Here is a 26,598-nt window from a genome sequence, read left to right on the forward strand (position 1 = left end):
CTCATTGCATTTGCATTCAGTAATGCAAAAAGTCCCCCAAACAAAACCTGCACCACTAAAAGCAATCCAGTAGTTGTTCTGCATCTGTTCTAAATGCAGGTGCTTTTCCAAATGACTCATTCCACAGACAACAGGCAAGAACAGTCACTATGTAGTACAGAGCTCAAAGATTTTGTGTCCCCCCCCCCCTCCCTGGCCTGGCATTTCCATGAACATGACTGTCTTCTCTTTCTATATAGAGAGGGCTGCACGGGCTGTTATAATGCTCAGCCTGAAGCATGAGCATCCACGTATTTAACAAAAACTGGGATTTTTGTAAACAAATTTAATTTATTGGCATTAATTATAAAGTATTAGATCATGATTTTCCATCATGTCTGTGTCAGCATATGGTTTTATTTCTTTATAACAAAACAGAACGAGAACTGAAATACATTAGAAGTCCCCGATTAATCAAGCTGCAGACAGGGTCCCATGTTGTTCTCCCAGTTGCTCTTGCGCCTAGGTGGCCATGCAGACACGGGTGTGAGCGTGTTGGGATGTCAGTGACTGTCTTGCCTGCAATGCCCAGGTGCCCCAAAGTAGGTCAGGTCCTGCCCCACACTCCCGAGGTCACGGCATTACTCTGCCTGTGCCGCCCACTGCAGGTTTCCTCTTTCGTCCTGGATATCACTTGAAACCGCTACCACCACTGTCAGGACTGCACCGTCCCCTTAAGATACCACATTCCACCGTAGCTCACACAGCAGTCCTGGGGAGACAGGGAAAGTGTGTAAGGTGCTGGGAGCCATGGTGTGGCTTTGAGACAACCCATGACCAGTGTCTCCTATCCAGTGCACAAGAGAGCATGAATCTGGAGAGCAGGTTATCTCCACCCTAAGACCATACAGCTTATAATGATAACAGACATGAGAGGGGAAAGGCTGAGAAGACACAAGGACAAACAATGCAGCGGCAGCAAGAAAGCAGGCTTTCAGGGGGAGAACATGGGGATCGCGCAGCAGCCAGCTTGGGAAAGGGTGAGGACAAAGGGCACTGAGGGATATACAGGCTGAAGCTCAGGTGGAAAGGCCAAAGGGAGCAATGGGAAGGGCTGGAGTGTGAAAGCAGTCACTACGTCTGAAGCCTTTTAAGAAACAACTTTCTATGACAATAAACTGTTGCACCTCAGACCCATGCTTTGATATTCTGACCACACGCCTGCCACGCTTACAGCAGGTAAGCACCACAGCAAAGGAGTTCACTAAGTGGGTTTTCTTGTGGCTCATTTTCTTATTCTATTAGATGAGCACCAAGTCTCTTGAGTTCTAACATAATGGCTTCTCTTTCTTCTGCTCCCACCCTCCCATTTAGGTAATTCCACGCAGGCATAAGTACTGGTACCAAACTGATGCTGCAAAGCTTAAAGAGGGGAAAGTATCTTCTTTCCTTAAGTCTTGGGACTTGCACATTGCAGAAACAAAACCAAAATTAAGTGTGGAGTGTAGAAAGAGGGTTTGCAGACTTGATCTGCACATGCAAGAACAGAAACCTTGTCAAGTCTGTTCCTCTGTGTATAAAAAAGAAGCACAGGCAGATGGGGAAATAGGAGTCAACAAATCCAATTTCATTCAAAGAGGAATCCAATCTCTTGTGGCTTAAAGAAGCCAGAGAATCTTCCTGTTCCATTAAATCATACATGTAATTTTTATTTCAGAAACAAAGATAATTTTACATACTTCTGTGACAAATGTATTCATGGCAAAGCAGCCTGGCACAACACAAGGCTGGTTGCACAATCACTTAGTGACTTACTTACATAAAAAAGTACTTTTTCAGAGGAAGGTATTTTTTCTAGAAATAGGTTATCTGTTAAATAGCAACAGCACCATGAAAAACTAATGCCAGTACATTGTCTAGATGTTCCAGGAGAGCTGATAATTGAGCCCATCTACTCACTTGACAGATCTCCCAGCACAGGCAAGCCACAGGAAATACTGGCTAGCAGGCAGAAACATCTGAGCTTATTTTAATGGTAAGATGACCAGGCTCTTTCAAGCAAGACCAGTTTGTTTATTATCACAGCAACAGATCTGCAATGTTTCAAATATGCTAATATAATGTGTGCAAATCCCAATGTAATAAAGAACTTAAGCACTTGTCTCATTGAAGTGGGTGACAGTAAGCAAAGGCCCAGCGACAATGATTAAAATATTACTTTAGTTGGCAACTTTTTACTTAGCCATCCTGCATCACTTTTAAAGCTTGTCAATCATGGCCTGTATGGTCTGCACTTTATACCTTAAACTTCTTTTAGCAAGTAAATGGTGCATCTTCAAAGACAGAGATGAAAGGATTCAAATAAACCTTCACAATGAAATGTGTTAACTACTACTCAGTCTGCTTGTTTTGGCTAGGGTTTTGCTCTGTACACTGCTGCATGTCCTACTAACAGGACGAAATGCATTTCCTTCTCAACATGCGGCACTTGTGCCCTTCAGCATTCATTTACCAGTTCTTAGCTGGTAAACTTGGAGCACTGTGCAGCACCCTCCTGCCTCCTTCCTGGTTAACTCCACTCTATTGGAAAATAACGCTGAAGCAACACATTTACTACATTCTATTCTCTGCTGGTCCAAGATGACAAATAAAGATCTGTTGCAATAATACAAAATAACATGTGAGTCAAAACCACTGCTCCTTGGAGGGAAAGAAGGTAGAATGAGACAACTGTATTTTTAAGCAAGCAAGCTGAAAACTAGGCTCTTTCCACATTCCAACACCAATTGTTCTATCATCCTCGGCAATTGTCAGTACAAGGTAAAATATGATCCTTTGCTCAAACTGAGCATTAAAAATTCATGCATTAATTGGATCAAACCCACAAGAGAATAGAAACATACCTTTAACACTCTATCCACCTCCTGCTTGTTTAGATCTTCCCCGCATTCTTGACTCAGCTGATTCTGGATCACATTCCTGCGCACTCGGTAATTTTTCGAAAAGATTTCAAGCAAAACTTGGCGATGCTTTAAAGGAAAATGTATCATAAATACAGAGAGAAGAACAATCATTCCTTCCTTTCCACATATCATAACTGCATGTGCCTTAGTCTGTACTAAACGTTCACTGAACTACGTTAGCGGATTCTTGTTTCATAATCCCGAAACCATCCCACATCCATCTGCTCTCCAGCGGTGCTCTAGCCTCCAAGGGCTCTACAGGTATCTCTCCATACCCCGACTTGCAGTGTCCTGTGACCTGGGGCACCTCCAAAGGTACAAGAACATGCTGAAGAAAGGGCTGCAACATATTCCTCTCAAATGCTTCTGGGAGTTCACGTGGTCCACTCCAGCCAGAAGGCTGGATACTAGTTGACCCTTTCCTATAAAAACTTATTTAAATCATGGACACAAGAGTCACATTGTCCATCCACATTTTGTTAGGCACCTTCCTTTCTACTTCATTGACTCTGATTGGTAGCAATTAAAACTCAGGACATGCTCACACATGCTATAATAATTTCCCATTCTAAGTATAAACAGATACATCAGGTAACAACATCATTTCATCTCTGGTTCATGTTGCATTATCATCAAACAAAAAACAATTGGACCAGATCCTGGTGCGAGGCCTGTGTCAGAGGATCTTTTCTCTTCACAGCTTCTAAATTACTTATATTCCACTGAGCTAGTTGCTGACATGTATTACCAACATATTACGTTGTTTCTGCCCACACTGCCGTGCCTTGACACAGCCCTGTGAGCTAAGAGCTTCCTCTCAGCTGGAAATAGGTTGGTATTGGAAACTGCACACTTCAGTAGGAAAAGAGGAAAACTACCTGCTGTACCAGTTCCAGAAACACAAATTCAAACAATGCCAAACACTGAACAAACATATATTTGGGAATGTCACTTCTTTTTATCTTTACCTGATCATAAGTGTCACCAGCTTCCCAAAGTGCATAGACCTTTAATTCATCTGGTGAAGCAGCAGTCTGTGGAGGAAACTGAGAACAAGAGCCTGTTAAAAATAACCATCTATTTAATGAGTTCCACTTAATGATTCTATGATACAGTATCCCTGGACACCTATTACTGAATCAAAAATGTCATTGCCATGTAATGAGAACTGCTGAAACAACATAAGCTTCTCTCCCATTCCACATTAAAGGGGTAACCTTGCCCTACCAGCCCCCATGCCTCCTCTGGCACAGCCCATCCTGCAGGCACAAGGCAGACACCTTCTCTGAAGCCCAGTGACTTCAGCAGAGACATCATCTGTATCCAACCTGTCCTGCTGGTGATCCTGAAGCACACGGACCCCGAATTAATGAGGGGCTAACTATGGCTTAGGGAATGGGATGAGCATGCACCACGACGTGTGCCTTGATAGGCCTGATATGTTTAACTGATGCTCCTGGTCACGGTGGGGTAATCCACACCATGGGCTCTGCTGCCATGTCTGGCACATCACCAGCCTTTTCTCAGAGTTTTAAAAGGAACTGCTGGGCATACTGGAATCCCATGGATTTTGAAGGAGACTGTTTCCCACTGGTGGAGGGTCAATAGCCATGTATCAGAACAACCCCAGGGCCTGGACCTTAGCCAGTATCTCATGGTAAGATGTCTAGGTTTTTCCTAACATCCACGTTTGCTTCCAGACCATCCAGAGCAGTATTCAACTGAGAGCACCAAGTGCATTGCAGGATTTTATATTTGTGGCAAGTGGCAAGTTTTAGAGATTCAGACTGCTTCACTAATCCCAGATTGGTGCCACTGACAAGCACTGTGCTTCTGCTGTATCGGTCGTCTCTGTTTTGGAGCAGGCTACTGGACTCCAGAAGACTGAATGCTGGTGGATAGTGAATGAGATACTTGCTCATTTCAGGCTCCAAAACTGAAGTGGTTTTGGTTTTGTTTGTTTGTTCCCCCTCCCATATGCGTCAAGCTATAGAGAAATACATTTGTTTTTTCTGAGGCAGAGGCCTCACACCTCTGCACACAGGAAGGAACACAACTGCCTCCCCTACACACCCCAAAATCCTGAAAAATAAAATGCCATCCATTTGCCTTAACATTTCCCCTTGGAGCAGCAACTAACAAGCAGTGCTGAATATGCTTTCACTCCTGACACATCTCTTATCTGTCACTAACAATTTATTCCTTGCTAATCATCCAGATGACCTAAAATCAATCATCAATGAAAAGCTATCAAGCCAGCCCTGATTGTTCCTGTATCCCTCAATCCTGGCTGCTGGGACAAACCAAACCTTTCCTCCCAGCCTCACCCGTACCACATCAACAGACTTGTGCATCGCAGAGCGAAAGATCAGCCTTTTCTTTCATGCCCTGCCTCCAATCTCATTGCAAAGAGAAGGAGTTTTGTCCAGCAGGAACTGCCTGGTGGGATTAGTGGCTCTGGCTCTCACACTGGTCCAAATGGCTGGAATATAACAAGGTTTTATACTTGGTTTATTGGGCTTGCAACACCTGACATAATTCTTTTAAGGACACTTGCTTTTGAGGAATAATATCTCTTGTATGTTTTCAACACAGATAAAATGAAATACTTCAGCTTCCTTCCAGAAAACAGCTGCAGCAGGAAAAGCAGAGTGCAGGGCACGGGGAGCACCCAACCATGAGCTGCCTCATCTGAGTAAGTCACTCAGCACAGACCTGGAGTGCAAACTCCTGCCTCAGCCACACATCTGAAACGCAGCTGTGTTTATCTGACCATTTGGTAAGGCAACAGCTTCCAAACCAACACAATACTTATTTGGGAAGAAAACCCCACAGAATCCCCTCCTCCCGTCCAACCTCACTCTGCAAACTGCAAGCACTGCTGCCAAAAGCAATCGACTGTCACACAAACCTGCTCTGTCTCTCACAATCACACATGTCCCACTCCTTGCTGCTGTCAGACAGCCTGAGCACAGAAGTGGGACATGCCAACAGCAACTCTGAAGAGACATGCTGCTCTGTCCAAACAGCTTTACTGTCTTGCCATCCACTGTCCCTTTGCCATTTTATGTGCATTATCTTAATTCCTCCAGCCTCACCTCGGAACAGCTCTCCACTGCCTTAAAATCCTTCTCTAAAATACTTGCCCCATGCCCCTTCTTGCTCTAAGCCCCAGAACGAGTGCAGGGCTTTAAGGAGACAAACTGCTGCCCCAGGTCCGCAGGGCTGCCACGTTCAAACGGAAGCTCTCAGGGGGGAGCCCTTGGCTTTGGGATGTGTCTCACTCAAGCACTGAGCACGCACTAAAAATAGCCAGGCAGCTAAACCAGAGAGAAAAGGGTTGAGTCTGCCAGAAAAGACTTATCAGCTGGATTAATCCTAAAGGTAAACTGTGGAGCTTTCCTTGCCAGGAGCCTGGCATAGGCACTAGCCCACAAGGCCCACCGTGAGCACAGGGCTGCTTTCCTCCCCTGTTACTCTGGCCAGACAGGATGCCGGGCATGGTTGCATCACTTCCTCATGCCTCAAAAATATCCATAAGATTCGGGCAGTGCCCCTGCACTGACCATGGGAAGGAGCCAGCTGCCACCATGCACCCTACCAGGCTGCAGGAATAGATGTAGGTACTCGGGAGCCAGGTTCCTGCACGAACGTTTCCCATGGGGCTGGACATGCAAGCTCTGGACACACACACATCAACACAGTGAGTAGTGTCTGCTGAGGATGCCTCTACTCACCCTTCTCTTGATGGAAGCAGCAGCAGCCCCCTGCACTTGGTGCATCTGCCCAGGATTCACTAATTCTCCACAACTTGAGGACGTTATAAAGCACAGCATCTTGCAGGTGACCCACAGCCTCATCTGCAGCTGGAGTGGCATCTCTTCTGGCTCCCCACAAATACTATGTATTTGCCTGGGTGCAGTTGGTCAGCTTTGTACTAAATCCTGCATTACCCTGGTAAGGTTTCAATTGCTGTTTTCAGCAACATGTTTTCTATAATAGGGCAGCGTGCAAGCCAAGAGTCTCTTCAACCCCCACAGAACATCATTTTAATTACCTTAGATCATTGATTTTTATCACCAAAGCACTTTCAATTACAGAAAACTAATAAGCAACTCTGCAGTCCCACGCTGAACAACCCTGCAGGCTTTCCTTGAGCTCGGGCACCCTCACCAGCTCCTGACAAGCTGTCTACGGGAACAATAAAGAAAAACCCAAGCGTATGAGCCCATGTAAGAAGTAAAACCAGCCCAAGCATCTTTGCCAACTAGACAGAGCATCAGAGAGAGGCTTGGGGGTAATGATTTACATTGCACATAACAGCACAGGCATATACAGGCTCCTGCACCAGGTTTCAAGTTTTGCAGTAAATTCTGGGTTGGCAGAACTAAAACTTAGAGCAGACCTCCAGCAAGAGACATTCCAGTGACCACTTCTGCGCCTCTGCAGATCTCCTGTGACAGGGTTTTCCAGACAGAAGGAAGTTCCCAACCACCTCTCTTCAGGAGGATTTTATTTTGGTTGAGTTTTGAGAAAAATTAACTATCCCACTTACCTTCCCTACAGCCTTTAAGCAAAGAGTGGAAGGCATCATTTCCAAAATCCCAAAATTTCCAAAGCAAACAAGTCCCAGTAATAGGGCAGCAATGACGTCAGCTATTTACCATCAGCATAGCAAGGGTGCACACTACACTCTATACAAAGGAGAACCTAGCCAGCAGTTCCAGGCAAACATTACCCCAGGATTTGAAAGCTGTCAGGAGAGAAAGCAGAAAGTACTGAAATCCATGGTCTCCCTCGTGGCATTTCAAGTCTGTTACTCGGTTCCCAAGTGCCACAACACATACTCTGCACATGATTGAACATGTTATTCCTGCACCCCCTTTGGTAGCAACCCTTACTCCTTAGCTGGGTATCAACTCCCATGCTCCAGGCTCTCTCATCAGCCTGCCTGCTTCCTGCTCTTTCTGCCTTGCCTGCTCTTTCAAGCAGTTCACACGTCTCTTTCTCTCTCCCCAAGGCAGCTGACTCCCAAGCTCTTTCTGGTTGCAACCCAATCAGTACTGCCAGATGTCTTGTAAAATTAATTTCCTTTTAGGCTCTTTCCCATGATGCCGAATTCCTTTTCCTTTCCTAAGCAATGGACTGTCACACAAACCTGTTCTGTCTCTCACAATCACACATGTCATTTCCATAAAGACAAAGAAACAAAAAGACACCTCTGCAAAGCCTAGGAGGAAAAGGCCTGACCAAAGAAACCTGCTGCACATAGAGTTTGTCGCTTCCCAGAGGGATCTGCTGGGTGTGCCTTGTTCCTCCCAGGCTGTAAATGCCACATTTCCTCCCTCACTATGTCCCTGTCCCTGAGAGAAGGAGCTTGTGCAACTCCAGGAGAAGCTGATGGGAATCTGGGACTGCCTTAGATCCTGTTAACAGGAGTTGGGACAGTGAGTCAGTGCAGCTCAACAGCTTGCACATGGAAACAGAGCCGCAAAGACAGTTCAGCTATGCATCACACCACAGAGCTAAGAAAGCAGAGTGCAGAGCCTGCCAGAAGCAGGGCTCCTGACAAACCTCCAGCAGCTTCAACATATCCAATATTGGACAGTTACTCAGAGCGTGTCTGTTCTTCCTGTCCACCAGCACTGGACACACACATTTTTCATCTCAGATGTTTGACTGCTCCCACCAACTCCTCCTCCCCAGAGTATACCAAGGGAAAACACATACTTACAGGCACCAAAATCTGTTTGCAGCCAGTGTCCAACACCATGTCCTGTAACATTTTGTCCGAAATGCCACTGAACAACGTATGTCCCGGAGGCAGACTGGCTAAGTGAAGGTTAAATAACCGTTTAAGCTCACTCAGGGTGAGTACAAACTGTTTCTTAAACGTTGATGACACAAATGCCTTCAGTTCTTGTGCTACCCTGTCAATGCAGCCTCCAGGCAAGTGGCCGTTTAGAGAGTCCATGGAGTCCTCTGCATGGAGGCCGTTGACAATGCCGTTGTTCATGCCCTCATAAGCTGAGGTATCCATCGGCTCCTCGTCACTCACAGGCTCCTCTTTAATGCGGATATTGGAAACATCCATCTTAGCCGAGGTGTCATTTGATTTCATCTCTATCTTTTGCTTCTGGAACTCCTTCTCCAGCTGCCCATAGTTCTGCTTGACTTTTGCTTTAGCCATGTTGACCCTTTGCTCCCCAGAAACCAGCAATGGATGACCTACAGAGGAACAAAAGATACCGTAAATATCACCATAACCAGAGTTCCATTCTTGCAGAATGTTTCTTGAAGGGCTCACAGTGAAATAAATGAGGAAACATCATGTGCTTGTGAAATCTACAGCATAAAAACAGTTTGTTGATTAATTTTACTTTAGTCGTGGGTTTTTTTGGTGGTTTGGTGTGGGGGGGTGTTAAAGATAAACATGTTGACAGTTGTAAGCCAGATGCTTGGGGAAGGGTATTCCAGTTAAACAATCTGAAGCGAAGACAAAGTGCACTTGTTCCATTACTAGGCCTACAAAAGACTCCGTACACATCTCCACTTGTGACCCAAATGCATCCTTGCCCAACAGATTTCCTTTGTGTGTGTGTGTTGTAGAGCATCTAGTGGCTGGTGGGCCCTGCTGCAGCTTCTGCCAGAGCCAGCACAAGGATGTCCTATAGGTATAGTGAGGAGAGTGAAAGGGTTAACAGTGAGCCTGAACACCCTTTTAGCATGAGGTCCACAGCATGGAAGTGAGACCCTCTTCTTAACTACTGATGCGGAGAAAGGGACAGGAGGGAGTCCTTTCGCATGCAATCCTGCGCCTCCTGGTCTGTCCTCTCCACACCCAGCTATCCAAAGGTGAAAGGAAGGGGCGTGTCGGTAGCAGAGGAATCCAGTCTCAAAGCCAAAGGAAGGAGCGCTGTCTTTAAGGCAAAAGCACGCACAGCACACACGCTGTTATCTTCTCTGCTGTTCAGCTGGCTAATCCTCTCCAAATAACCCAACACCTAATCCTTCCAAGCAGATCAGACACAGGGTATTGAAATGGATTCATATGCTCATTTGTCAGTTCTGCTTACACTCTGCACTGGCTCCAGTGTCTGGCAATGAGCCCAGTGCCTAGTTAAAACTCTCTGGAATCTCAAGTTTTCACAATTTTAGGATGACAAGCAGCTACTTCAATATTCTCACTGGCATCCATGGTGGAGAAGGATGTCAAAGAGACAGCTTCACACCTCCATACGGCCCCCTACCAAACACATTTTTCATTAATTGCTCAGCCCTCAATCACACCACAGAGAGCACAGTGCAAATCATGGGAAATTAAAAAGAATAGCATCTCATACACATTGTGAGGTGAGAATTACTTGTGCACTGGCCCTGCCCTCTCTTCAGGAGCTGTTTACATCCCTACACCATACAAGCTGCCTTAAATGAAGTGGTGGGTAACAGAACCAGCTGATCTCACACTATCAAAACCAGAGGAAGTCCGAAACATCACCCAGGAACAGGAAGGAATGAATGTGCTTCAGGATGATCCAAACACAATTCCATTTACCTGATTGTGCCTCTTGTTTCTTTGGTGTCAAGTGCTCCTTTAAGAGATTATAGACCTTTTCTAATCTGAAAGACAAAGATAAAATACACCAGTTTCAGTTGTTTTGCCTGCATGCAGCCACACCAGCTTTAGCCATTAGTTAGATCACTTAATTTCTCCAGGCAGTCAAGGAACAGGAATGACTTGAATGATGCAGTGATAACCCCCACCACAGCACTGCCTGGTGACTGAGAGGAAAACCTTTGAGGCAATGCAGATCAAATTAGCTATCAATGTCTACAGAAACTTTGTATGAGATAGGTCTCTGCTTGTGGCTTATTCCCCAAAATAAAGCAAGTCATTTACTTGGCCTGAATGCCCATCCACAGCATATGTTGCCTCTGAACTATATCTGGATGCTTCTTAACAAAGTCTTCATCATAAGGGAGCATGAACTCCCAACCTTTGTTTATTCTTGCCACAGACATGTGCTCTAGGAAGTCTTTCACATCTTCTGGGCAAAGCTAAAAGAAAAAGAAAAAGCATAAATAATAAGGAAGTAAATTTACACAGAACATTGCAGTTATGCTGATTTGGTATGTGTGGGGCACCTCCATGAATACACACCCCGCTAAGTCAGAGATACTCATCCTTCCCTGCAGCGCCAACACTTTCACACAACATTAAAAGCACAGGACTTCAGAGAGCAGTGGTGATTAATCACCTGAGAGTCAAATAGCTCATGGCATGTTTTGCGAAGAAAAGGGAGTTTCCAAACTGAGTTGAAAAGACTCTATTGTGAAGACAAGCATATTCTACAATGTTAATGTTATTTCAGAGCTGCAAGTCAGACATACTCCGTTTACACATGCACAGCTTTTAGGCAGCACTGGATCTCACATTATGAAAGTAGACAGTCTGTGCATAAATTGACTTGTGTTTTATAATTTTACTTTATTTTAAGGAAATTATTTTTTGTTCTCTTAATGTTTCTCATTCATTTGCCAGTTTTAACAAAATATTCAAGTGCCTGAGATGCTCTAAAGCTTTTATTCAATACTAACAAGTGGCAACTGCCAACAGGAGTTGCTTTTTTATAACACACCCCAAGAACACTAGCTAATGTGGACTGCACAAGCACTCATCTGTTTTGGTGCATGATCAGGCAGCTTAATTCAAACAGTGTCCAGCTTTCCACTGAAATAGACGAGAGGACAAGATGCATTCCAGTGGCTCAGCTACAGGACTAGTCATATCCTGTGGAGTCGTGGTAACTGTGGGAGCTGCTTGAAATGTTTCTAAACAAAAGTATGTATTTATACCTGTTCCAAAGTGAAGTCATGCCTGGAGAGCAACACTGCACGTCAGCAGTAATGCAGACACTATGAACCTGAGAGAAGGCTGCAGCATCCACTACCAACCTACAGACAAAGCCCAACGCTCATCACCAGCTTCTGATTTAGGGATAAAAAATCATCACTCACTTTTGTAACTGCTGCCACTTCCTTTCTCACAACCCAGCGGTCCCGTGTGAACTTCCACATCTAGGAAGGGAACAAAGGAGAAAAACCTAGCAACTGTATTCAGCAGTTGCTTTAGTGCTGTTGTAGTAATAACCCTGGTCAATGATGTTACCAGAAAAATGGGAACCCTGTTCCTTTCAAGAATATGGAAGTAGGTGATTCTTGGCCAGGTAGTGGCAAAACACTTTCTGGCCTCTTCTGGCTTCAAATGGCCATGAAGACAGTATCAAAGCTTTGAGAGTCCACGGTTTGCCTTGGTGAACCTGTGACTACAAAAGCCAAAATACTACAAAATACAAAATGCAGAATCTCTTGAACTCAAACTTCAATTAGTTTCCAAGAAACAAAAAAGGAAGATCCACTGCAGTGATGCTGGGACTCCAGAAGTCACACCTGATGCTCAGCTTCTCACATACCTAATTAACCTAAAGAAACTGTTTGGCCATTTCTGTCAATGTAGGGGCCTCTAGCAGCTGATGACTGTTGCCTTCCTGCAGCACACAGCCCCCTAGAAAGTGCCTGTTCCCTTCTTCAGTGCACATCACATTGAGTTACAGTTATGCAGAGATGGCCTGTCACTCACACTTGCCCCCAGCTAATGGAAAGCCAGGTGCTCTGCAAAGCAGCTCCTAAGTTTAATATCCTGAGAGGCAGCTGCTGAGAGCAGGCTAACAGGATACATGAGGACTTGAGCAGAACACTGTCTGAACATGACCTTGATTTCTTCCTGTCTCCATTTAAATAGACGGCAACCTCTTTTAGTCTGTGTGTATTAATAATGTTGTGAAGAATTCAAAATCTCATTACTGCCAATTTCTTCCTGCCCTACGACGTCATCTCTGCATCCTTCTCTCTGATTCAGCTTCTCTCTGCCCACAAGCACACAAAACCACCACGCTCACTCTAGGGCACGGGGCATTTGTTTTAAAGCACAAGAAGTTGCTGTCCTAAGGAAGCAATCTATCAGCTCTTCTTGCACACAATTCTAAGGTAGCCCTTTACCCTCAACTAGTGCCAATGGTACTCATGTCCACAATTTATTTATGTGAGAATCTGGGGAACAAACAGAAGCTTTCAGAAAAAGACGCAAATTACTTTTCCTCCTCCACGAAGTACAGTGAGGAGCTGGTGAACACTGAAAGTCACTACTGGCCATAAGTATTTTTTAACATTATTAATTACTTTACACAAATACATACAGAGAAATAAAGTTCACTTTTTAAGCTAGAACACATTTTCTCCACACATGCAATACAGCATTACATACTATTTCTGAGCCTTATGATCAGACATTTCACTTTGTCTGAACGCCAGAAATGTTTTTATCTTCTAATATTTTAATTTTTTCCCTGTTTAGAGCTAATCAGCAATTTACTTTAAGATCAATACAGATCCATTTTTTCATACAAGGTATATCTGACATAATTCAAATGAAAATAATTTATCTTTACATCTTAATCACTGAACCACTGATGCTTACTTAACTGAGTATAATAATTTCTAGTACTTAGGACTTTACACATGACGTGTCACCTAATCTGCTGTGTCCTGAAGACTTATGTCACTGGGTCACACCTGAGCCCAGGTCTCCATATGGCAGTGTCCTGAGCAGACATCAAGACACAATAAGAAGTCAGCTTCAATCACTGTCAGTTTTATCTTACACAAGGACTGTAATTTCCTTAAAGTCTCTTACACAGCATGCTGCTATAAAGTGCTAAATCTCAGAAACAAACTTTGCAAACAAGGGGAACAGTCAGGTCTAACTGAAAGAAGTGAGAGCAATGTACCTGTCAGCTTCTCTTTAATGGCGGAAGCCATAAACTGATTATGAACTTAGGAAGCACTTAGGAACTTAATTCTTTCCATGGTTAGCGAAAATAAACACAATGCAGAGGCTGTTCCTTTCTGCTGTGGTTACGTGTGCTTACAAGACCTGTATTCATTTCACTTCCATGTGCAGCTACTGCTCACAAAAGGTGTCTGGAACAAAGTCCTTTCACTGATTAGCGTCTCTGGGGAATAAAGTTTTTTTTAAAGATCAACAGTGCATGCCCAGGGAGCACAAGGCTTACCCACACTGCCCTCCTGAGATCTCACAGTCCTGAGCCCAAGGAAATAGATCTGGGGAAACAACTACTTTATTATCCAGTTCTGGCTATTCTGTAAGCCCTGCATTGTGGGGGCTATGTGATAGGGGCTCTACAGCATGTATTAGGAATGGATGAATACTGTTAATGACAGATGATCTGAACCTGCTAACCAGCCACAATGTCAATCTACACCAACGCTCCCACGACAGATTTCAGGATTAAAGCACAAATGATTTCTTTGGAGGAAACACCTTACTGCAGTAAAGCAGCAGTTTCGCAATGCCATGGCCTCTCAGGCAAACTTCACCTGTGTTATAAGGACAACAAACACTGTTATACTTACAACAAAATCTCTCCCTCTACAGAGCACTTCAGCAGGGACTCCACTATGTGGACTAGAAGTATCTTTTGGGTAGAGGACATCACTGTTAATTAAAAAGGAAGACAGATTAGTTACTAGGTACTCCAGAAAAATGGCATTGGAGAAGATTAACATAACAAACATGTCCTCCCTGTTCTGCAGTTAAATTATACCTTTATCCAAAGCCCAGTTTTCATTAAAGGAATTAATATTGGTGTAATTACACCACTGCAATTACACTAGTGCAAAAAGGCTTACACCAGCTAAGCATAGCCTTGTGGCTAGCAGATGCGTGCAACACAGGTACAAGCTCTGCTTTGTTCTTGCAAAGCCTATCCCCCTATGGGTTAGTGTAAACAAGACCAGAGTGATCCTAAGAAATGCTTAGGCTAACCTAGTACACAGCCTTGAAGGCAGCATTTAACCAAAATGCTGATGGATGGGCATAAGGGGTTTTTAATAAAGTCTTTCCCAGTGATCATGGGCTTAAGAGAACAGCTCTTAGAAATGTGATGCTCATACCTAACAGCCCCGAGACCAGGATTAACCTCTGTCCTTGTCTGCTTGCAAACCAACTGGATGACATTTGTTAGCACGCTAACCAAAGCCTCAAGGCAACCCAGGTTCATGATCTTGATCCTATCCAGGTCAAAGAAATGGGTCCTCTCTCCACCTAAAGCTCTCATGTGCGCATGTGCTACTCTGTGCCCAACCATCCCAAACACGCCACATCTACTAGAGATACATACATCCACCCCAGAGTAGTGGGAAAGAATGAGCTATCACATAAAAGCAATCTGAATGCTAACATACAATCTTTTAACATGCTTCCAGCTTCTTTCTAGAATGGCTGGAGGGACAGCAAGGATTGCTGTTAAAACTATTCATGTTGCTATTACAGGCCTGTATCACAGCAGCTGAAACACATCCTGCTAACAGACCCAGACTGCTAGCTGGTGCCACTCAAACACAGAGAGCTATTCAAGAGATTGTAATTCTCTGCATGCAGTGCTCCACCCAGGTAAAAAACCCAACCAAACAAAAAAAATCATACTGCACTTTACACTTCAATTCCCAGTGGGATGCTTTATCCTAATAAACAGGAGGATGATACAGAATCCATTTCATATGGTACACTCAGCACTCCACACTTGATTTATTAAGCGGGTAATGCCTTCCAGAGGGTAGCTTTCAGCTGACAAGAGCAGCATCCACTGATGAACAATGAGGTGACTGCACAAAGATCTTTAACTGAATTTAGCTAGGAAATACTATAGCTGACATTGGTTTCATTTTCTGTGTTTATATTTGACACTTATCTCTGTTAGAATTCACAGCATTCCTCTCACAAAAGAACAGGAGCAAAGACAACATCAAAACCCTGGCATAACTCAAATGCAAATACAGATTACATCACTGCCCAGCCATAATTTTAGCTAGGGTAGATATTAAGATATTATCCCTTAATATCAATCATCTGAATTTTGAATATCTGACTGCCCTAAAAAGCAACAAACATTAAATCAAGATTTTATCGTACTGTGAATTAAGAACATGGCTATTTTGGGACACAAGAAAGACGAGTATGTAAAATCCATTGTTCTGATCCTCTCCTTAAAGCAGACAACCATGTCCCAGTAACAAAGACGAGCCATACCTCTTCACCACCCAGTTTCCCTGGACCAGCATCGCCACCTGCTGTATACAGCGGAGAACTGCCGTAGAGTCAGTCCCAGAGCCTAGCAAACTCATCAGATTTGCAAACGGCATGACCTTCACTGAAAGGCAAAATACAAACCAGATTAAGGGTTTCTTCAATGCACATGATACAGACATAGATTTATAAATCTAGGGGGTTTATGTCGAAGTTCATCGTCAAAGCTATATCTTAGAAAAAACCCCAAAACCTAAGTTCTACTGCGTTCCCCCCTGCACTACAGTCATCATCTGTTCTGAAAGTCTCTGCTAGTGCTGCAAAGTTGATCGGCTTAAATGGTCCCAGTTGATTAGCTGAACTGGTCCCAAATTAATGCATTAATAAAATAAATAAAAATAAGCCATGTCTTTGGCAAAACAGACACCTGACAAGACAGAAAGGTTCTGAGGCAAAGTTCTCAGAATTTGCTCTCATCAGATAGTAACTCTGAAGAGACAAAATAAAATTCCTAGACGACAACTCATCTTGCATCAGAAGTGCATCTTACTGAAAACTTCCCAGAAAATCCCAAAGTGCAGCTTGTTGTGTGAACCTTCAACTTACAATTCACACTCAGACCCCATATTCCAGAAGCTACCTGCTGAAACAGATGTATCCAGAAAGCTATCATTAGATAGAAATTATTTTAAGACTAAACTGCCTGCAAACATACAGATGAGCAGTCTTATCTGCTGTTACTGCTCTTCTCTGCACAGCAGGACTCCTTAAAGGACAGGCTCCGGATTTGGATTCTTCACAGAATCAGAGAGCCAGACAGACTGTCTGGTGGGGTGGCAGAAGTGAATTACTAGGAAAGGTACCTTATCTGAGGCAATTAAAATTCCCAAAGTGCAAATGTATTACAAAAGCTACAAACCATTCTTCATTAGGATCTTGATCTGATCAGCAAGGGGTAAAGTTCTCAGCTGGGCCATAGAAAGCACATTGCTTGGAGCCATTGGTTTGTCACTGCAGATAAACAAGCAGATTTGCAGCCCATAAAAACCAGCATCCAGCCAATATGGACTTAGAACATTCTGTACAAACACTTACCTCTCTTCTTCTACGCTTGGAGGCATCAGCATCATTAAATATTCACTAGGAGAAAAGAAAACATATCCTTAAAATGCTTGTCTTGGGACTTCCCAGGTTTAAATACAGTTATTTCTTGCTAAGAGCAATACTACCTGTGTGAACCTACAAAACAAACATTAGCCTGAAGAGAGAGCTCTCCCCTTTCCTTTCCTATCTTCCTCTGTAAATTCAGTACTAGTAAAAACTATTGACATTCATCTGACCAAAGAGAAAGCACTAAATAAATGGGAGTCAGAATCCTGGCTCTTCTGTACAGAAGAAGTGTTCAAACAGAGGAACTGCAAGAGTAAATACATTAAACACACGTGCTCTGACAGAGCAGTAAGAAGGGTCATGTGAGGTCCTGTAGACAGAGAATTGGGCCAGCTACAAAAGGGCTTTTCCACCCATATAATTACCAGTGTCTGTGAGGAAAGAATCAGATCCAAAAGACTCAGAACATCTAGCACTGTTGCACTGACACGTTAAATGTTAAGAAAAACACACCCAGACCATTAAACAGAGAGAGTCTGCCACTTCATTACTACTTGGGCCATGGTTGTATTAGATGACAGTGAAGAATTAGTATTGAGTGCATCATGGGAAGATTCCTGTTTAGCTGCTGTCACCAAGAAACAAAACCAAACAAGTTTCGAGCAGTTGCAGGTGTCTCTCACAAATCACAAAAGTTTTATAAGATTTGCTAACACAGGAAGTTATTGGCTTCAGAGTTTAAATTTGTTTTAACCAGAAGGAGCTTTTACTTTTCCCTTATAGTATTTGCAGTCCCAGTAACACAGGGTTGTGATAACGTACAAGAGGCTACAATCCCAAGTGAAAACAACCACTTTTAATCTCAGAGTACAGGGAAACAAGGAAAGCAACCTGAGTGAGTCAAAGGCTAGTTTGTTTCTGTGTTTTTTAAACAATTCAATTTTTATCATGGCCACAGTTCTCAAAGAAAGGACTTTTCAAGAATACACCTGCTTACTCCTCTGAAAACAGCCCCACCAAATTACTGCAATTTCTGTAGGAAACCATCAAACCATTACCTGGGAGATTTAATTAATTCCGTGTTTTCAGCAAGGCCATGACCTTGACTAAATAAATACTGGCGCTCGTGTTCCGAACGGCTATCCTGGAGATACGGAAAAACAAGAGTCACCACCACCTACTGAAAACATAGAAAATGCCAGAGAGATGGCTTCCTCCTTCCAGACTGTGACCACACTGTCATTACTGCACCACTCAAGCGTCCACCTCACTAACTGATGTTTGCTTTCACTTTCTTGAAAGATGCTCACGTGATGTGGCAATATTGCTGTTGCTATGACTTCAAAATCTCCTGATGGACATGCATGTGGGTCAGACAAACAGGATTTCTGACACTCAACTGACTGGATTCTTTAAGTTTTTTCACAAATTCCAGTTCATAATACCAGACCTGAGTGATTCTTTACATCAGACCTCCCCTTTGTCCAGCTCTCGGTTTTAAACCTTTTCCAGTGTGGAGACTCCAAAGCATCATCCCGTGGAGGAGATGCAGAGCTCTGCAGGGGCTGTTCAAGCCTACAGACCTACTTTTGTTCATTATCTTTTGATGATTCCCTGATTCCCATGGGCCCAGATTTAAAAACAGTTCTACATTTGGCTGAGCCTACAAGGCCAGGCAGTCTCTTCAGCAGCCAAACACACCTACCTTCAAGCCATAATAATGTAGATGAACCCAGTGCTCTTCTGCTTGTCTCTTCTGCAGGAACTCATAGGACTGAACACGACGTTGACGAGCTTGTTCGGTCTCAGGGCGGGAAAATCTTACCTGGAAGATTTGGGCATCATTAAATACAACCCCAAGACTCTCAAAACAAAACACTTGCATTATTTATGCGGTACCTAAGTAACAGAAACTAGGGGCCATAGCTCAAATGAATCACCCCTTGCTGTCAGTGCAATCTTTATGCACAAGGGCAAGCCCATCTTGCTTCCCCTTTCCCAAGCCCAGGGTCACCAGGACTAGCTGGGTTTTCCTGCCCTTTTATTTGGGTGTGAATTGTCATGCTATCTTGTGAACTGTTGGCTGAACCACCATAAAAAGGAAGTCTGGACATACAGTAATTTGCTTAACATCATCTTCAGCTTCATCCTGGGATGAATCACCACCTGCCAAAAAATACATCAGAATAAATACACCACTGCAGTGAAAAAGCCAAAGCAAATCTGTAACTGTTTGGAGGCCCATGAAGGAAGAAAGTGGTACTAGGAACTACATAACCATGGGTTCAATCCCAGCTTGCCAAACTATGCAGTGTATAACAGCACCACACTGCTGCTGTGACAGGAGATACTGGTCCCACAAGTTTGCAATGCAACCTTTCAGTGGCAGTGTTGATGCTCCCTACTGCTGCCCTTTGCCACTACCCACCACCTCCCATCCCTCTGCCAATCCCCCACACTGTGCCCTCAAAAGCATATACGTAGCTACACTGAAAATAGTATCAGCGAAATAACCTGAAAAATGACCTTATAATTAGTATGTTATACTAAACACCTTCAAAATGTAATGGCCTCTATCAGTAAAATTACGGAGAGAACTTGTATCTTACCTCCCAAAAGAAAACACAACTCATGCAGCATTTACCTTCATTAGCAGCTTCTCTTTCACGGTGTTTTGCATCAGCTTTGTCCAAGTAGGTGAAGCTTGGCCTCAGCTGAAGAATTCCATGTAGTGGAGTCAGGTGAAGTTCACCTGGAACAGAGAATTAACATTGGTTAAAACTGTTGGTTTTTTTTTTTACTGCTGCATATGGACAGCACTTTTCATCATCTCCCTAGTTCTGTAAAGGCACAGCTTCAATTGAACATAAATATTTCATACAGTAGAGTGTAAAAAGGAATTGTATGAAAAATGCATCTGGTGCTCAGGATTTCAAAGGAGTATGAAAGACCAAGATCTATTTCTGCTACTTTCCTATTTATGTTGAAAGCAGATCCCGTAGAAAGCCACATTCTGGCTCAGACCTGACCTATAGTTCAGAAGACTCCTCGTAAAACAGTGATTACTGAAGACAATCTACATATTTTCATCTCAAATGATCATCAGATCAAAACTCTGTGATGGCATTAGGAGACAAGAGAGGGGCAAAAAGCGTTGAACAAGAAAGTGACACAGACACAATTAGATGGAGATAATAATATAAATAACAATGATAAACTTATGCTACAAATGTGTACTATTTCAGGCCACTAAGCACTGTTAAGATCCCGGAGGTATCTACAAACCCAGTGTCCTTAGATAATATTTACCATTTTGCTAGACGTTCTCAAGGACTCTGGGGACAATGATAAGGAAAGATTTTCCTTTCTTTAAAGACACATTAGTTAATTAAAACAGGCTGAAAATAAAAGGAACAAACAGGCCTGACTTTACCGCAGAAATGAGTATGTTTCACTTGTGAAGGGAAAGCAAAAGAAACTTACCTTTTTTATAAACAGCAGCTGCATAGCGGGAAACGTTACTCGCAGCTTGTGAAGAGCAGAAAGTCTGCTTGTCCATCAGCTTCCTGCAGAGAGATGAATGCTATGAGACTGTATTCCACAGACAATGTGGCATACAGATGTTGAAGGTCTGAAATCAGCAATTCCCAAAATGGACTATCAACAACTGCAGCAAAAAACCTCATCTTTCTGTTTGCAATTCAGAATTCATGAAGCACACGAAAAATGTAGGTTATTTCCAAGAATACTTGCTACATAACAGTGTTCAAAGCACCCCCCAAAACTATCCAGCCCTTTGTTCTCACCTTTCCCTGAAGCCCTAGTGGCCATACACATATCTATGCTCATGAGAAAAAGGAAAAGAAGGCAAAGAGGACACCTACGAGGAATAGGTACTTGTTTCATCTGTACACGTGCCATCTACATTGAGAGCAATTTGTTCTCCCTTGCTGCGACAGTAGTTAGGATTCAAAGTATCAATGGCCATTTCGAGTTCAACCTAAACAACAGGAAAGAGAAGACAGCTAATTACCATGACAGAATCCCAAACATATCACTTAAAATTCAATCCCACACTTGCTAACATTTCCATAGGTTCACAGCAAATTTAAACACATAAGCAGCATCAATCGAATCCACAGGACAATATATAAAGTTATGCCTATATATGGGGTTTTCCAGGATAAGGACGTTTTAAAAACAAACTGGAGATATATCAACTCCCATGGAAATGAATGGGAGCAGAAAAATTAGTTCTTCATGCAGCCTTGAGATACACTTTCACTTTGTTGGATATCTCCCACTACATTATCAGTCTGCTTTATTTATCAGTACAGATCAAGTGCATAAGCAGTATCCTTCAAGCCTCCCCACTGCTGCGGATCCATCCAGAATCTCTCAAACTTATGGTATGTTTCCTTCTAGTTTGGGTACCAGCAGTACAAACTATGTCCTCTTCAGAGGCAAAGGTCTTGATTCAGGTCAGTTTGAGGTTGTAGCTGACTTACAGTTATTCCTGATTTACACTGGTTGAAGCACAGAAACAAGCTCCAAGCTTTTAGTTACAAGGAGAACTACTCCCTTCCTCAAACTTTAAAATTCAGACAAAGGTTCAAAAATAAACGTTTTCCTGCACAGCATTTCTAATTACATACTCTAACAATACAGTACACATTCTTCATCAGGGTGTGCTGAAGCCCTAAAGTATAACACAGCTATTGCCTCATTCTTTCCCCTATACTTTACTTGCAAACTGAACTAGTTACAAGTCCCTGGATGAGACAGCAGCTTTGCAAGTCTGCAGAGGGCTTACAATGCAAATGTTTGCTAATTTTAACAGCATACTTCCTGAACACAACAAGCATCCTAACTCCAAGGTTCACACAAGCACTCTCCTAAGTATTTCCCAGAATAAAAGATATCACAGACATCTATTTCTGCATTTTTTAAATAAGGCATTTTAAAATCACAGCCACAGTTTTGGGATACATTTGCAAGCAAGTGCAATCATTCTGGCTTTGGCTATACATTCACTACCTATACAACCCCACCAACTTCAAAAGGACTGCTGGTGATCTCATCGCCACGCAAGAGAGAAATCAAGACCTGCACTGACACTGAAAGACAGAGCATGCCTCCAAACTTCAACTCTTTTCTGACTATTGCAAAGACCTTACAAATCAAGATGTATTCGCACAAGCACCTACAGACTGAATTAGCGTTACGAACCATGTTTCCCTGTGTGATTCTATATTAAGAGTGGCTTTTCCATCATGACTTTAATTCCTCTCTTTGTAAACTGCTCTTATTCTAAACTCTACTTTACAGTCACAATGAAAGACTCCCCCATACCTCCAAGCACAGAGATCTGGTCTCCCAAGCAGTTGCATAGTTGTAACATCTTAATAGCATATTGTGCTTTTCTCAAGTACATTTTGCACAACGTAGAACAATTTTTATAGACTGGACTCAAACGATGACCAACCTTTTGCTGCTTTGGCTTTATCTTTGCTGATAGATGCGTAACATCATCATAGGTCATGGAAGCTGGACGAATAGGATACTGAAAAACAAATCCATTTCATAAACCCCTCTTCATTTAAAGATCAAAGGACTTCACAGAAATTAACTCAATCTTCCCTGTCCCTTCATCTCATTTGCCAGATGGATACAAGACATCAAGAAATTACTTGACTGATTTGTGATTCATCAGGATATTTGGGAGCATGACCTGGAAGGCCTGTTGCTTTCCCCAAAGATCTCTGTTTTCATCACTATTCAACCCCCTTCCTGTCCCTCAATAAACCGCAACACAGGAAAATGTGTTACATTAATCTCACATTACCTAAAAGTAAAGTATTTTTGGGTTTGCACAAGTAGTGTTAGCTTACAGGATATGGGACACCAGATCCAGGTTTAGCCACATGAGTCTCTCTTCTGAACCATCTGGGAATGCTGAGAGGACACTGAGGTACCCACATGAAATCTTCCAGCCACAGCAGCATCCTGCTCAGAGCTGCCCTTTCTCCAGAACACCCACAGGCGCCATCACTAACCAATGCTCACACCTGACATAGAGCAACTGTGGGTATCCCAGGGGTGAGGCTGCATGGCATGGTCCAATGTGTCTGCTCTGCTGGCACGTGCCATGCAGAGGATCTGGACAGGAGGCAGTGGGCTTGCCAGTGGGCATCACTGGTTTATGCTGAACATTTAATCAAAAGACTTCCCATTTTGCACATGAGGAAAGTGAATTACAAGGATAAAATGATTAGAGAAATTCAGCAGCAGAACGGAAAACAGACCTCTACCTTCCTAACACATTTCCACCTTCCACTAACCACTAGTTAGTTTTATCTGGTGAGGCACTGGAATAGGTTGCCCAAGGAAATTGTGAATGCTCCAACCCTGGAGGCGCTTAAGGCCAGGCTGGACAGAGCCTTCGGCGACATAGTTTAGTGTGTGGTGTCACTGCTTATGGCAGGGGGGTTGGAACTGGATGATCTTAAGGTCCCTTCCAACCCTAACTATTCTACGATTGTATGATTCTATCTTCACAGCTTAAGGAGGTTATTCTGATGTCTGACACTAATTTATGAATACTGATGACGTTCTAAATAGGGCTGGTCCTAAAGATACATGTTTAGTAAAGATGGCAAAAATCAGTGATGACAGAAGATGTCTGAGAGACTGCAGATTTACTCAAACCATGATAAAGAGACACTATCTACCAAAAGCACTCCCTTAGGGTGGTTAAAGGGAGCGATTTAATGACAAATCTGTTCCATAAATGACAACTTCTCTCTTGGCAATGATTTAATACAAAGTATTTCAAAACTGACTGAGACCCAAACAGGCTTGCCTATATCAAAGATCTTGGCAGGCTGAAGCAGTAAGGAAAGTTACTGCTCTGTCTGTTTAAATTTATTTTAAACAAATTATCACTGCACAGGAGTCAACTGAAATACCTGAAACAGATACAGCTTCTCCAGTAGACTTCTGGCCAGGAACACGTCAATCTAAAAAGCAAACCAAACAACATCCATCAGGTGCCAGCTGTAACTGATAAAAGTACCAACCCTAGAGCTCGAACGCTAACAGTTTTAACTTTTAGCTTTGCATTACAAACTCTAACATAAAACACATTTATGACACTCTTGTCAAAGGTCTCCTCTTTGCTCATTCCAACATGGAATTCTGCAGTTGGCTTTTTTAAAAAAACAAACAAAACCCCCACCCACTATGAGGAGGCAGCAGGCAGTGGCTTTAGCTGTGTTTTACCTCTCTAAGGAAACCTGGCAAGCAAATCTGAAATGAAAGAAGGAAATGTTCTTCCAGGGTGCTGATGGGAATCTGTTATCACAATTACAGAAAAATGAAGAAGTTCTCTTTTTGGCAGTATGACTGAAAAGTAACTTCACTGCTAGTATTTTGTCATAAAATCTTTCTAAATCAGACAAAAGACAACCACAACCCAAAACTGATTCAGTATTAGCATTTTGCCATCAGCACTGAAAATCTATGGATGTTTCATGAATATCACATATGGAAGCTGCCATCTTGGATACCTTTAGATATACTCTGGACAATTCCCACTCCTCATGGCTTTTTTCCTTCCTTGTACTTCAGATATGTAAATTCAGACATAAAAGTGAACAGAACACTGTGACTGCTCTTTCAGGCACAGTATTCCTTTACATACGTCCAGAATCAGAACACAACTGCTTATTTTAGCAGAAGGCATGAAATATTTTAGCTTCATATTTAACAGTATTAACAAAGTCATTCCCATTTTTTACAGCCCTCGGAGACACACAATAGAGTCATGGGAAACACACAGTGATAGAAGCAAGTTCCCCACCTGTTCTCCTCTTCTGACACGGAATGATTATGAAGGGTGAAAAACCTAAGCTGAGTATGTCAACATATACACCACTATTCTGGGAAAATAAATACCATGGTCCATATACTTGGCCCACACAACATATTTCCTTGCACAGAGCAAGCTATTGTTTGTAAGACAACCACTGATGTTGATGACACATCGTTTCAGCAAGGTAAGAACACTGGGAATAACAATTAAAGAAAAAGCACCTCATGTACAAGCACAGCTGTCACAATGCACTTTTACCTCTTGTATAATTGGATCATCTTCTTCATTTGCCATGCTAAGATACAAAAAGCTTTTTCTTGGCTTATTCCTTGGCACAACCTGAGAGAAAACAGAAATGTCATATGAGTCATTACATCTGTGCCATGTTCCACATGTAGCCTATAGTATTTGTTCAAGTTAACTTGGTTCCTTTCAGTGGCAATGTATTCAGTCCGGTTTTTGAGGGAATGTATGTGTTTGAATGATTGGGTCCCTAACACTTCACGATTTTGACTGCCACCAAATTTAAGAAACAAGTGTCTCAAAACCAGGTAAGTTCATGTAACTGTTCTGAAAGCCAGTTCTGTAAGAAAGAGACCACTAAATCAGTGTTCTACAGAGGGAAAGACAGGCCTTTTATACGCGCAGAAAGTTTATCTTTTGTATGCTGCATAACTGTAACACACAGGCAGCAGGTGATTTTCCAGCCAGCACATCTACAAGTGCACTGGCTGGTCAGTCAGCATGTGTGAACTCTGAAACTGCCACTGCAGTCACCACTGTCAATAAGGACAGCGGCACACGAGTCACTGGCTTCCCTCCTCAGCAAAAATCCGTGAAGGAAGATAATAGAGAAAGCTCCCAGCTAAAGAGGTGGGAGAAGAAAAAAGCTTGTGTAAACCCTGCGCTTGGGACCAAACAATACTCCCATCCTTGAATATGCTGACCTTGATTTCATCTACCTGTCATGTTGCAGCCTTGTCTCCTGACCTACCACTCTTCAGACTGCATTGCTCCAAAATACACTCCTCGGCTTCTCTTGAAGTCCTCTGAAATCATCAGAACAACAGATTTTATTTCATAACTAAAACAACTCCAAAGACAATAAGACTTTTATATTAATTGGGTGCTAGGTGCTCTAGAAAAAAGAGTCTTCATGTTCAATCCAGTGCGGGGGTCAGTGTCATGTCTGGTTCAGATCTTTGAATAAAAAAATTATCCCTCGGCTAAAGCAACAAGAGTTTTCCCCCACTGAAATCAAACAAAATTATTTACAAATTATTTGGGATGCCATTGCAACAATGTAAATCAGTTCAGATCATTTAAGATGCTGTTAACCAGCCAGTACTGGCCAAGACAGCCATACGAAAATAAGACCTCTCACACACTGATCAAGGAAAGTTTTAACAACAAAGATCATCTGGCAAAGAAATGAGATCTATGTTCAGGAACTTTCCTTCACTGCTTTCTACTCTCGATGACAGCTCGCGTCTTTGCTGGACCTCCTA

The 26,598-nt window shown here is 42.9% G+C and overlaps 1 protein-coding gene across 4 annotated transcripts; it reads right to left on the minus strand.

The window, feature by feature from the left end:
• Positions 1-261: 261 nt before the first annotated feature.
• POLR3E (polymerase (RNA) III (DNA directed) polypeptide E (80kD)) lies at positions 262-25,426 on the minus strand. 4 transcript variants are annotated; one of them, XM_010012285.1, is made up of 20 exons: positions 25,349-25,426; positions 24,186-24,236; positions 22,703-22,780; positions 21,102-21,217; positions 20,701-20,783; positions 19,862-19,969; positions 19,334-19,383; positions 18,923-19,042; positions 18,276-18,361; positions 17,203-17,247; positions 17,027-17,118; positions 16,111-16,231; positions 14,436-14,517; positions 11,961-12,020; positions 10,843-11,000; positions 10,498-10,562; positions 8,677-9,170; positions 3,911-3,988; positions 2,883-3,008; positions 262-751 (listed from the first exon to the last, which is right to left on the minus strand). In XM_010012285.1, the coding sequence occupies exons 1-20, from the start codon at positions 25,382-25,384 to the stop codon at positions 695-697; spliced, it is 2,106 nt and encodes a 701-aa protein (XP_010010587.1). In that variant the 5' UTR covers positions 25,385-25,426; the 3' UTR covers positions 262-694. The 4 variants fall into 4 exon arrangements, with proteins under 4 accessions (XP_010010587.1, XP_010010589.1, XP_010010588.1 ...); XM_010012286.1 differs by having other exon boundaries at positions 695-751; positions 2,883-2,945; XM_010012287.1 differs by lacking the exon at positions 24,186-24,236 and having other exon boundaries at positions 22,703-22,723; positions 25,349-25,384.
• Positions 25,427-26,598: the final 1,172 nt, after the last annotated feature.

Source organism: Nestor notabilis, unplaced genomic scaffold (assembly GCF_000696875.1).
Source record: "Nestor notabilis isolate BGI_N333 unplaced genomic scaffold, ASM69687v1 scaffold26033, whole genome shotgun sequence".
Lineage (NCBI taxonomy): Eukaryota > Metazoa > Chordata > Aves > Psittaciformes > Psittacidae > Nestor > Nestor notabilis.

What these genes read in the sequence shown, in the direction of transcription:
- POLR3E (XM_010012285.1), bottom strand. Translation starts at nt 25,384, where the DNA reads ATGGCAAATGAAGAAGATGATCCAATTATACAAGAG. An exon ending in ATGATGTTAAGCAAATTACT is followed by an intron (nt 19,043 to 19,333) that starts GTATGTCCAGAC and finishes CAAATCTTCCAG; the next exon opens with GTAAGATTTTCCCGCCCTGA. An exon ending in GGAAACTGGGTGGTGAAGAG is followed by an intron (nt 14,518 to 16,110) that starts GTATGGCTCGTC and finishes TTTAATTAACAG; the next exon opens with TGATGTCCTCTACCCAAAAG.